The 11,408-nt window shown below is 39.3% G+C and overlaps 2 protein-coding genes across 3 annotated transcripts; one reads left to right on the forward strand and one right to left on the reverse strand.

Moving 5' to 3' along the window:
- Positions 3,979 to 9,994, forward strand: LOC109836873 (probable magnesium transporter NIPA6). Of its 2 annotated transcripts, none has more exons than XM_020404911.1 (9): positions 3,979 to 4,282; positions 5,522 to 5,578; positions 5,669 to 5,759; positions 5,852 to 6,012; positions 6,102 to 6,229; positions 6,338 to 6,475; positions 7,655 to 7,747; positions 7,852 to 7,969; positions 9,499 to 9,994. In XM_020404911.1, the coding sequence occupies exons 1-9, from the start codon at positions 4,159 to 4,161 to the stop codon at positions 9,600 to 9,602; spliced, it is 1,014 nt and encodes a 337-aa protein (XP_020260500.1). In that variant the 5' UTR covers positions 3,979 to 4,158; the 3' UTR covers positions 9,603 to 9,994. The 2 variants fall into 2 exon arrangements, with proteins under 2 accessions (XP_020260500.1, XP_020260501.1); XM_020404912.1 differs by having other exon boundaries at positions 6,123 to 6,229.
- On the reverse strand, positions 10,698 to 11,390 carry LOC109836874 (peptidyl-prolyl cis-trans isomerase-like). Its single transcript, XM_020404913.1, is given in 4 exon segments — positions 10,698 to 11,222; positions 11,224 to 11,263; positions 11,265 to 11,311; positions 11,313 to 11,390. Coding segments are annotated over 4 exon segments (471 nt in total). The 5' UTR covers positions 11,373 to 11,390; the 3' UTR covers positions 10,698 to 10,898.

Here is an 11,408-nt window from a genome sequence, read left to right on the forward strand (position 1 = left end):
TGGGCCGTGGAACGTGGGCCGTGGGACGTAGGCGCTAAGTGGCGCTTTGTTAGGCGCACTTTGCACTTCATACGGAGGCATCGAGACGAGGTGGCGCCACGAAGGTTGCCTCGCAAGCTGCTTCGTAGCATACAGACAAGCTACGCATTCGCACGAGGGTGTGACCCTAGCATTCTCGAAGTCATACGAGGTTCGCCTGTTTGACGAGGTTCGCTCATTCGACGAGGTTTGTCTGTCATACGAGGTTCGCCTGTTTGATGAGGTTCGCTCGTTCGAAGAGGTTCGTCTGTCATACGAGGTTTGCCTATTTGACGAGGTTCATTTGTCAAACAAGGTTCGTCTGATTTGCTGAGACGTGACCCTCGCGTTATGTATCAACGCTTCTATTGGTTGCCTCGTATTCAGGAGTTATTGCATGTAGCAGTTACAACAGCATTTAAAGCAATTTAATACATGATGTTACAATCTTAATTGTCATTAAGAATTGTAACAGTCACATTAATTACGAGTGGCTCTTGAGCTGGCATTAGAGGTCTATAAATAGCGCCCTTAGGCAGCTCATGAAATACACACGCGAGCTTGGAAAACGAACGTTAGATCAAGGAGATCTTGATGTTGTTGTTGTTGTTGTTGTTGTGCTGCTGCTGCAGAAACCGTGCCCACAGGAACTTGCACTTAAACCGAAAGGTTTTGATCCGAAAGGTTCTGAGATCGAGGAGATCTTTGCTTTGACAAAAAGATCTTATAGATCGAGGAGATCTTGACAGTACTGGGTTGGTGCACACCAGAGTACTGTGTTATTGTTCCTGAAAGTAATTTGGCCTTGATATCATTGCACCGGAGTAGGCCAAATATTGCTTTAAGCACAACGTTTCTCAAACGCACAGTAGTGGACTGAAAATTTTAAAATTACAGCACATCATAATTTCTTTGTTTTATTACAGCTTTAACCATAATTTCCAACATTAACATCAACAAATATATAGCTATATACTAATATGTAAGTATGTATGTATATGTGTATATATATACACACACACACAACGACTTAAACACTAAGTCAATCAATCATTATCTTTTTCTAGTTTAAAATAACTAACTTTTATACAAATTTCATTCACAGCTAAAAGAAGCAAACTGCAGATGAAATAACAGCCTATATGTCTACACCCAATCTGCTTTGGATGCTTAAGGAAGAGGCAATTTTTGTCAAAAAGGCTACGCTACTCTACATCTCTTAGGTTTTGACAAAACTGAAGTCGGTGGGACCCACAAGCTTTGTTGAATATGAAAGGCATCTTTTGCATAGTTCCTCAAAAACTCTATAAAAGGAGAAGGAGTTGAGGAGGTAGAGGAGGCATTTTTGGGAGAGTGAAGTCTGATCCTCTCTGGAGAATTCCCCCTTTTAAGTTTTTAAGTTTTTGAGTGAGGTTTGCTTTTAAGTTTTTTTTTTAGTGTTTGTAAGATATGTGTGCTCTAGGACTACTACTCCAGTTCATCACCTAGCATCTGGTTTGTAAGTTTTTAAGTTTATTTTCTTTCAAGTATGTAAGTGTCTTTTGTTAATATATCTACGTAGTTTGCTTCTACTGTTACTGTTTATTATTGTTCACGTCTTTACTGTTCATTTTTACTATTCATTACAGTTTTTCTTCTTTAATTTTTGATATACATGTGAACAAAGAAGAAGATATAGTTATAAACAATACCTATATCTTCTCCTCCGTCTACACAGTATTCTCCACGAGCTAGCTCTGTCGTATCAAGGCTAAACAAATCATGGTCACGATATAGCTCGTGGGAAATACTGTGTAGACGGAGGAGGGGATATAGGTATTGTTTATAACTATATATTCTTCTTCGTTCACATGTATATCAAAAATTAAAGAAGAAAAACTATAATGAATAGTAAAATGAACAGTAACAATGAAAGCAAACTACATAGATATATTAACAAAAGACACTTACATACTTGAAAGAAAATAAACTTAAAAACTTACAAACCAGATGCTAGGTGATGAACTGGAGTAGTAGTCCTAGAGCACACTTATCTTACAAACACTCAAAAGAAAACTTAAAAGCAAACCTCACTCAAAAACTTAAAAACTTAAAGGGGGAATTCTCAAGAGATGATCATACTTAACTCTCCCAAAAACGCCTCCTCTAACTCATCAACTCCTTCTCATTTTATAGACTTTTTTAGGAACTATGCAAAATATTATATATATATANATCACATCATTCCCTTTTTTTTTGCGATCCGCTCCGTTGAACTTGATCTACACGTTCTTAAACCCAAACACACCAATTTTGGGGTGAACCCTTCGTGTTTTGACCCTTCATCCACTCACCACAATTTTAACGGTTTCGAATGAATAGAACTTTTTGCATGGCTCAACGAATGGTCAAAACACGACGGGTTCACCCCAAAATTGATGTGTTTGGGTTTAAGAACGTGTAGATCAAGTTCAATGGAGCGGATCACAAAAAAAAATTAGGGAATGATGTGATTTTAGGCCGCGTCCTTAGGTGAGAATCTAAGGTGTCACCTTAGGAAAACTTACCATAATATTATATATAATTTATATATTATATATATATATATATATATATATATATATATATATATTATATATATATTATATATAATAGGGAAAAGTGCGATCTAAGGTGACACCCTAGGCCCTCCCACTAGGACGCGGCTAGAATCACAATATTTCCTAAATTTTTTTTCGATTCGCTCCGTTGACTTGATCTACACGTTCTTAAAACCCAAACAATATTTTAGGGTGAAACCTCGTCGTGTTTTGACGCCTTATCACTCGCTATAGATTTTAACGGTTCGAAATGAATAGAACTTTTTAACGGCTCAACGAATGGTCAAAACACAACAGTGTTCACCCTAAAATTGGTGTGTTGGGTTAAGAACGTGTAGATCAAGTTCAAGCGGAGGCGGATGCATAAATTTTTTTAGCGAATGATGTGATTCTAGGCCGCAGTCTTACGGTGGGAGCGTTAGGTGTCACCTTAGCATTCACTTTTCCCATATTATATAATGATCTATTATGATTGTTAAAATTAGATCATAATATATTATTATATATATAATATATATATATATATATATTATTATAATAAGATAATCTAATTTTAATGCAATTTTAGTTAAAAAAATAAAAAATTCAAAAAAAGAAAGCTCCGGACTAAGGCGCGACGCAGGGCAATCCAGATCTAGGCCTGGTTTGATTGTGGCAAATGTGTGAGCATTTATTGCCATCGATTGTGCATATGTAGGCACCCCGAGTCTGGTCGGCGGTCGGGCGAGCGACCCGGTGGACAGCTCTACTGGCCAATCATCGATCCTCCGGGTCATACCCCTTCACAGCCCACGTGTCCCTTCCAATGAGAAGGATTTTTTACGCAGCAGTCTCTCAAGTCTTCAATAATTTCGTATTTAACCCGCAAAATCTTGAAATTTCCTCATACAAGTCTCAAATTCTGAGAGGTATTGCAAGTTGGTCCACATGTCTCATCTAGGAGATCTTTCTTTAAGCACTGTAAGTACTCCGTAAAATAAATCTCGCACCAATCTCAGATTTGAAACCTAGCGTACAGTTACAGGTCCTGCTTGGCGCAAATATAGTTTTCGGCTTACAAAATGATTTTGTAGAGATATCCTTTGGGAACAGCTTCTAGGTAAAACTGATGCAACCACAAGCCCCTGATCCCAGCAAACTTCTGCTAGCTTTCAAAACCAAACATCTCCCCTCTAATTCAACGCTGACAACTCAACCTGGACCCGGATTCGAAACTTCCAATGTGGCCCCCATTTGTCAGTGAGAGATCTCATAGCGTTGACTGAACCGTCCAGCCGCGCTGTAAAAGACGTGCAGTCTCGTGAGTCGTGCCGGCTATATATCACGCGCTCCACTTGTCCCGTCGGCCGTCCCGTTCCGTTCACCTGCGGAGCATCCGACAGAAACCATCGCCATCTTCTTCCTCTGTCGTTATCCCTCCGCGTCGGATTCGAATTCAATTTTCATTTCGCTGGCGGGAACACCAATTCGATCCCCTCTTTGTCTCTGTTCATCGAATCTCACGCTTTTAAAATCCGTTTTCATCTTTCGAGAGAGACAGAGAGAGGATCGAGAAGAGGAGATGAGGGTGTCGGACAACACGAGAGGCCTGATCCTCGCCGTGATCTCGAGCGCGTTCATCGGTTCCAGCTTCATCCTCAAGAAGCTGGGGCTCAGGCGTGCCGCCGCTTACGGCGCTCGCGCAGGTCGGCTGTCAAAAACCCTGGATCTTGATTTGATTCCTTTTTATTGCATTAGATCTGTCCTTAATGTGTTTACTATCGATCTACTTTGTCGCTGCTAATCTTCCCTCGAAATCCTCCGTAAAAGGGTTTTGAGACACGGAAATATTTGTTTGTTGCAAACTAGTAAACATGAAGATATATTATCTGAGATGAGGGGAAAAAATATATTTGAGAATTTAGTACTTTTTTTATTTTTGAAGTTGCAGATTTGACTCCCGATTGTTTGTAGCCGGAATTATTAGTAGGGTAGCCTGGGTAGGGCTCAAATTAACTGTCATGCCATGAGAGTTTATAACGGTGTTATGCTTGACGTAGATATATTTATGCCGGCGTAATAGAACATTGGCTTGTGTTTGGCGGGGTTGTGGGTCTTATGACAATGGAGGTGTTGGTTGATCTCTGTGCCTTCTTATTGAATTGAGCGTTGCACTTGAGAATGTAGTTTCAAACATCAAGAGGATTGCCTGTGAGAGGTAGGCGGTGACTTGATTTTAGTTTTATGAATTTGGACTCCAAAAGTATTTTGTTGTCTACGGGATAAGGCTGGATTCCAGCATAACCAAATTACGAATTACTATTTGGTACAAAAACGTGCAGCAGAAATACATGATTACTAGCATAACCTTATGTCGCTATAACAAAAGTGATGTACATATGCCATGTATATTGTTAGGATACTCCATTAAAATTTAAATTACGCTATTGGAATTTAATATAATAAATAGTTGAAACCATTTAGCTTGTTGGATTTGGCCTTTTGTCATCTTGCCTTGTTTCTACCGAGTGTCCAAGACTTGACTTGCTAACAACCTTAAGCTTCTATGGGGTCAAGGGGCTTGATAGATGAGGATGATGATGTGATCAACAGACTGAATCTAAAGTACATAAAATGAGTTACATCTTTAGCTCTGTAACTTGTCCTTCGTCGAGCTTGGAGAACATTACATAACTAGGATTGGCCATTGTTCTGTCAACAAGTATGGAATGGTTAAAGTTGTGGCACAAGTTAGCATGAATAGCTGTAAGTTTTCCCCCTTATTCTTTTTAAAATGGATGAATCCCAGTGCACACTTGAGGATGGCAGAGTTTGGAGCTCTCTTGTCAATTTCTGTAACATGATCTCATACATCTCTCATACACCTCATGAATACCTGAACCTTTCTTTATTTCCTCATTATTTATTTCCTTTCCATGATCTAGGGCTTGGAGGATATGCATACCTACTAGAGCCACTATGGTGGATTGGGATGACAACAAGTAAGCTAGGCAGTAATTTGATGAATCTAATTTGTCAGTTGAGACTCAATTGATTGAATTTTCTGGAACCTGAATCTTACTTGCAAACAGTGCTTTTTGGAGAGGCTGCAAATTTCATAGCATATGTCTTTGCTCCAGCAGTTCTTGTAACTCCTCTTGGAGCACTGAGTATAATTATCAGGTAATGTACAAAAGAAAAGGTTTCGAGCTTTCATCAAGTAGAATATATTTTTACCAGGTAGTTTTGAGACCATGCTTTGATGAACTTCACAGTGCTGTTTTGTCACACTTCCTACTGGAGGAACGACTACAGAAGATGGGTATTTTGGGCTGTATCTCCTGCATAGTCGGTTCTGTTGTCATTGTAATCCATGCTCCTCAGGAGCATTCTCCTGGTTCTGTTGAAGAAATATGGATTCTGGCTACTCAACCTGGTGCTCCATGCAAACTTCTGTGTTAGGTTTTTTTTATTTCCTGTTGTCAAGCACCTGTGTTAAGTATGTTATCCCTGTCCAATTTGCAGAGTTTATGCTTTATTCTGCAGCTACCTTAGCGATTGTATTGGCATTGATCTTACACTTTGAACCACGCTATGGGCAAACAAACATTTTAGTTTATCTGAGCATCTGTTCTTTGATGGGATCACTGACGGTATTGAGGCTTCTGCTGCCCTATTAGCAGTCATGAATTTTTATTTTTTATGGATGTTAATTTTCTGTTCATCATTCATTTTAAAAGATATTTTGTGATTTATGCCAGATTGTCAGCATAAAGGCTATTGGAGTTGCAATAAAGCTTACATTGGAGGGAATTAGTCAGATAGCTTATCCGCAGACGTGGTTTTTTGTTGCTGTTGCAGTCATATGCATTGTCACTCAATTGAATTACCTAAACAAGGTTTGCAAATACAAATTATGTCAGAGATCAAACATCAATATGACAATATCTTTGATCCCTTTGTTTAGGTCTTAGATTGCATTGCCCTAGTAGATTCTTGCTAATTACCCCTGCAATGAGCATGCTGTAATATTTATTTGTTGGATTTTAGCCTTTCTGACATTTACACTTCAACCAGGCAAAAGTTACTTCTGTTGTATGTCATCCTTGCTCCTCGGACAGAACTTCAGAATCTACAGTCATGGATACTGAGTTTCACATCGAGAAACTATCTTATTGACTAATTCCTTTGCAGCCTACAGTTGTTAAATGTATCTTCTGGTTTTGTTTAGATGTTTCAGATGATCTCTTTGCCTGAAAGTTAACTTGATGGCTTATGAACCAACAGTGTATATCCAGAATCTTAGCACTTAGCCCTGTTGTTCACACTAGACTTTGGGCCACATTGAGAGACATTGACAATTAGATTATTCATAGAAACACTAGACTTTAGGCCACTAACATGTTTTTTCCTACACTATGATTAATGGAACTTACACGCAAATATTGATCCCATATCCTAAACAGAGCCAGTAATAAGTTCTTTTGTTGTGTAATACATATGACACACTCAAGTTCGTTTTCTATTCATATATAAAAGTTTTAAAGAGTGAAATAGTGAATACAAAGCAATTAGCTTATGTCAAAGAACTGGCAAAAAAATATAATCCCTTTTGCTCTTTTTCATGGCCAGCTAAGTGCTATCCGAGTTCAATTTTCCTCTTGCGATGCATTGCAGAGGAAAGTTGAGGAGATAGTGAGCACTTTTACTAATACACAAATGTGTAGCTTCTAGGAATTCCGTTTATGCTAGATATTTTAGATGGCAGGTTTGGAGTTGATGCATTATTCAGTTATTTTGATGCCAGAATATGTTGACGACTATGCAATATGCATTATTCAAATACTCACAAAAAAAGGAGGAAGAAGAAAATAAAAACTTTAGAATATGTTCAGATTTAGAGATATCTGTTTTTCAAATACTTGACGATAGTTGATACACTTCCTTTCTTCTTGCGTCTTATTTGTCATTTTGTTCTTTGATGTTACCAGCAAGGGGAGCCTTTTGCTGGTTTTATTTTGAGCACTGGTATTATAGCTCTTGGCAACGGTTCCTAATAATTGCGTTCTACCTGACAGGCATTGGACACCTTCAATACTGCTATGGTCTCACCAATCTATTATGTCATGTTTACGACTATGACAATAGTTGCAAGTGGAATTATGTTCAAGGTATGCAGGGATTTCAAACATGATGGTCTCTGATCTTAATGCTATAGAGTTATATTTACTGCTACTTGTGTACTCATGGCACTTCTTTAAATTCTGTGGTTCAGGATTGGTACGGTCAAAGTTTGAGCACTATTGCTTCTGAATTATGTGGATTCATAACCGTTCTTTCTGGTACAATGTTATTGCAATTGACAAGAGAGCATGAAGTGAATGCCTCAGCAGGTAAGGATTAGACTGCTAATCAACAGTTGATATTTCTATTGATGTCAAGAATTTTCCAATACAGGGGATTAGTAGTTAGATCTAGAACTTATAAACCAAGAAGGTCAGCCCTTATATGTTCATTACTATGTGAACAGTTTAGAATGTTAGATCCAGAAAAACAGGTTGATTGTGTTTTCCATTGGAATCACCTAGAAGGTCAGCATCTCACAAAGAGCTCCTTGAACTTGTGAGAAAGTATTGAGCTTTATAATCCAAAAACGGGTCAACCCTTGCCTATTCATTATTATATGCACAACTTAGATCCAAAAAAACAGGTCAAGTGAGTTTTCTGTCACGATCAGGTCAGTGAGCATCTCGCTGAGCTCCATGAACTTGTGAGAAATTATTGAGCTTTGCTCTGACTAATGGGGACAAACCTCTTTTCAAAACTTTGCTTTGATGGGTATAGAACTATTTCGAATAGATTTTAAAGAACATAGGCCAAGTCAACAGAGACATGTTTCCTTGCGGACATAAAGCCATCTAGCTTAGAACTTGAAATCCATATCAGCAATTTCATTCACACCATCATGATCATTGAGTGCAGTCGAACTCATTGTAGTCACACATTCAACACTTGGATTCGTCTGTGCATTTTGCAGAAATAGTAGTTCAATCTTTTTCCTACTGCCCTCAGTGGTAAACCCAAATACAGAAAACCTCTGAGCTATCAGAATGCCTCAGCATGTGAGGATTAGACTGCTAACTTACAGTTAATATTTTCTATTTATGCCAAAGAATTTTTCAATACATAGGTTTAAGTCGGATCTAGAATCTATAATCTATAATCTAACAGGGTCAACCCTTGGAATTTAGATCCAAAAAACCAGGTCCAGTGAGTTTTCTGTTAGAAGCACCTATAAGTGAGTGAGCATCTCACTGTCACTGAGAGTTCCTTGAACGTGTTAATACTTATCGAGCCTTTCCCTGACTTAAGTGAGGGGTAAATTTCATGAAGCCCCCAAGAAGTTTGGCCCATTTTGATATGACCCAAAAAAGTGTTGAAAAATGTCACCTAACCACCAAAACTTTTGCATTTTCCTGGATCTATTTCAGATGCTGAAAAAATTTTAGGGATTAAGTGATATTTTCAAAGTTTTTGGTTTATTTCAAATGGCTAAACTTCTTGAGGTTTTTGTGAACTTTGGTTTGATGGGAGTAGAATTTGTTTTTTTTTTTAATTAAAAAAAATCTGGAGAATAAGCCAAGCCATCTACCTTAGGACTTTAAATTCTTATCACCAATTTCATTCACATTTCATCATAATCATAGAATGCCTTTGGATTCATTGTAGTAACACTTACCATCGCTTGCCTTCGCCTTTGTCATACGAGAGGGCATCTGGCAGAAATGCAATCATTTTCATACTGCCTCTTTATCTGGTTTTCATGATGTCTCAATGCATTGCAATGTAAGCTTGTCCCATGCTTTGTAGCGACGTAATCGTGTTTTCTTACTGCCTTCTTTCTTTTGCCCGCTTGATACAGCTTCCATATCATGGCATGTTTGTAAAGGCAATATAGAGTCACTGAAGGATGTTGAGAATAATGATCATTTTGTAGCCTTGCTCGCTTCAGAATATGTCAAGTGATGATAAAAGTATTTCTCAGCGGAAAATGAAATGATTCTTGCAAGTTTGAGAGGAAACGATTGAATGGAAGGTGGAAATGGGATAAGATCGTCTCTTGTTCAATAGAGATATCTCGTGAGACGTATTCAAGCCGGGTGCACCGTACCTAAGCCCGTGCAATTCATTGAGGTACACTGAACAAATTTGAAAGTAAAGAGTACGCTGCCTGTAGAGGGAACAAATTAAGCCGAGCTGCACTTGGACTTTTAGTAGGAAATTTTGTCGTATATGTATTTATTTGTATAAAATATATACCTTTTTCTCTATGAAAAAGGTTAGTAAGAGGTACCTATTGATACTGTATGCGGTGAAAGAATCACAAAGTTCAACAATTTAAGAGTTGATATGTTTTTGTACTTGCGTAGTACCAATCAATGTAATGATAATAATTATTATTATTAATACAATTGTTAATAGTAATTATTTATAATACAATTGACTAAGGAGTAAGGACATACACAAGCCTACATATAAGACATACGCAAGCATACGTTAGTCTGGTTTGTGGACGATAACATGCATTTGGGGATCCGGATCCTGGGATTCCCACTATCCACTGTCACAAAATAATAGCGATTTTCAATAAATAATATCGAGAATCCTATACGACTCTATCTAAGCCTTGGACACGTCATTGCAAAATTTGCCTAACTAATGAACTGGTCATCTCCTACAACATAAATTCTACCGCTCGTAAATTTTTGTTTTGCCCCGAATTATGAAAAGTCTACCACTGGCAATGACACTGACAAACAACAGCATCTACCAATATTTTTGTAAGGGGCAAGATGTTAAAAAGCAATTATTCTGGGGGCAATCTGGTAAAATGAACTCCTTATCTTATTTCGCGTAGGTGCCACCGGTCAAAAGGCTCTGCTGAGGCATCACCGTCACCTTATTTTTTTAATTAATTGGTCCTCATCCATTTCGTCCTTTTCAGCTCAACGCCATTACCAATGGCACAGAAATCTTCAAGAAATAAGACGCGCCGTACCAAAATATCAAATGAAAACAGTAAAAAACATTTTAAGAAGGATCGACAAACCCCAACAACAATTAGTAAAAACTAAAATTTATTTATCAGCGTGATCGTAAAAACACCCATACCAAGATCCAGAGATCCCAAACGAAAACGAAAACAGACACTAGAACAAGACCCGAATCAAACAGAGAGACCCAGAACACAACCGACCCTTATTTCAAACACCCAAACCCTAAATCCACCATTAAAAAGCCCCCATCAAACTCAAAAACCACCTAAAGCTGGCCACAGTCCTTGACCACCACGGGCTTCGAGGTCCTCCCGCTCTGAGATCCAACCTTCTCGATCGCCCTAACGACCTCCATCCCTTCCACGACCTGCCCGAAAACGACATGCTTCCCGTCGAGCCACGAGGTCTTCTCGGTGCAAATGAAGAACTGGGACCCGTTGGTACCGGGCCCAGCGTTGGCCATGGAGAGAATCCCAGGGCCGGTGTGCTTCTTGACGAAGTTCTCGTCGGCGAACTTGGCCCCGTAGATCGACTCGCCGCGGCGTAGATCGACTCGCCGCCCGGTGCCGGTTTCCGGCGTGAAGTCGCCCGCCCTGGCACATGAATCGCGGGATCACGCGGTGGAAGGCGGCCTTTGTAGTGGAGGGGCTTGCCGGAGCGGCCGGTGCCCTTCTCGCCGTGCAGCGAGCGCGCGAAAGTTCTCGGCGGTGGGCGGGGACGACGTCGCGAAGAGCTCCATCACGTGCCGCCGGCGTCATTGCCGGCCGACCGTCAT

The sequence above is a fragment of the Asparagus officinalis genome, chromosome 4 (genome assembly GCF_001876935.1).
Source record: "Asparagus officinalis chromosome 4, Aspof.V1, whole genome shotgun sequence".
NCBI lineage: Eukaryota > Viridiplantae > Streptophyta > Magnoliopsida > Asparagales > Asparagaceae > Asparagus > Asparagus officinalis.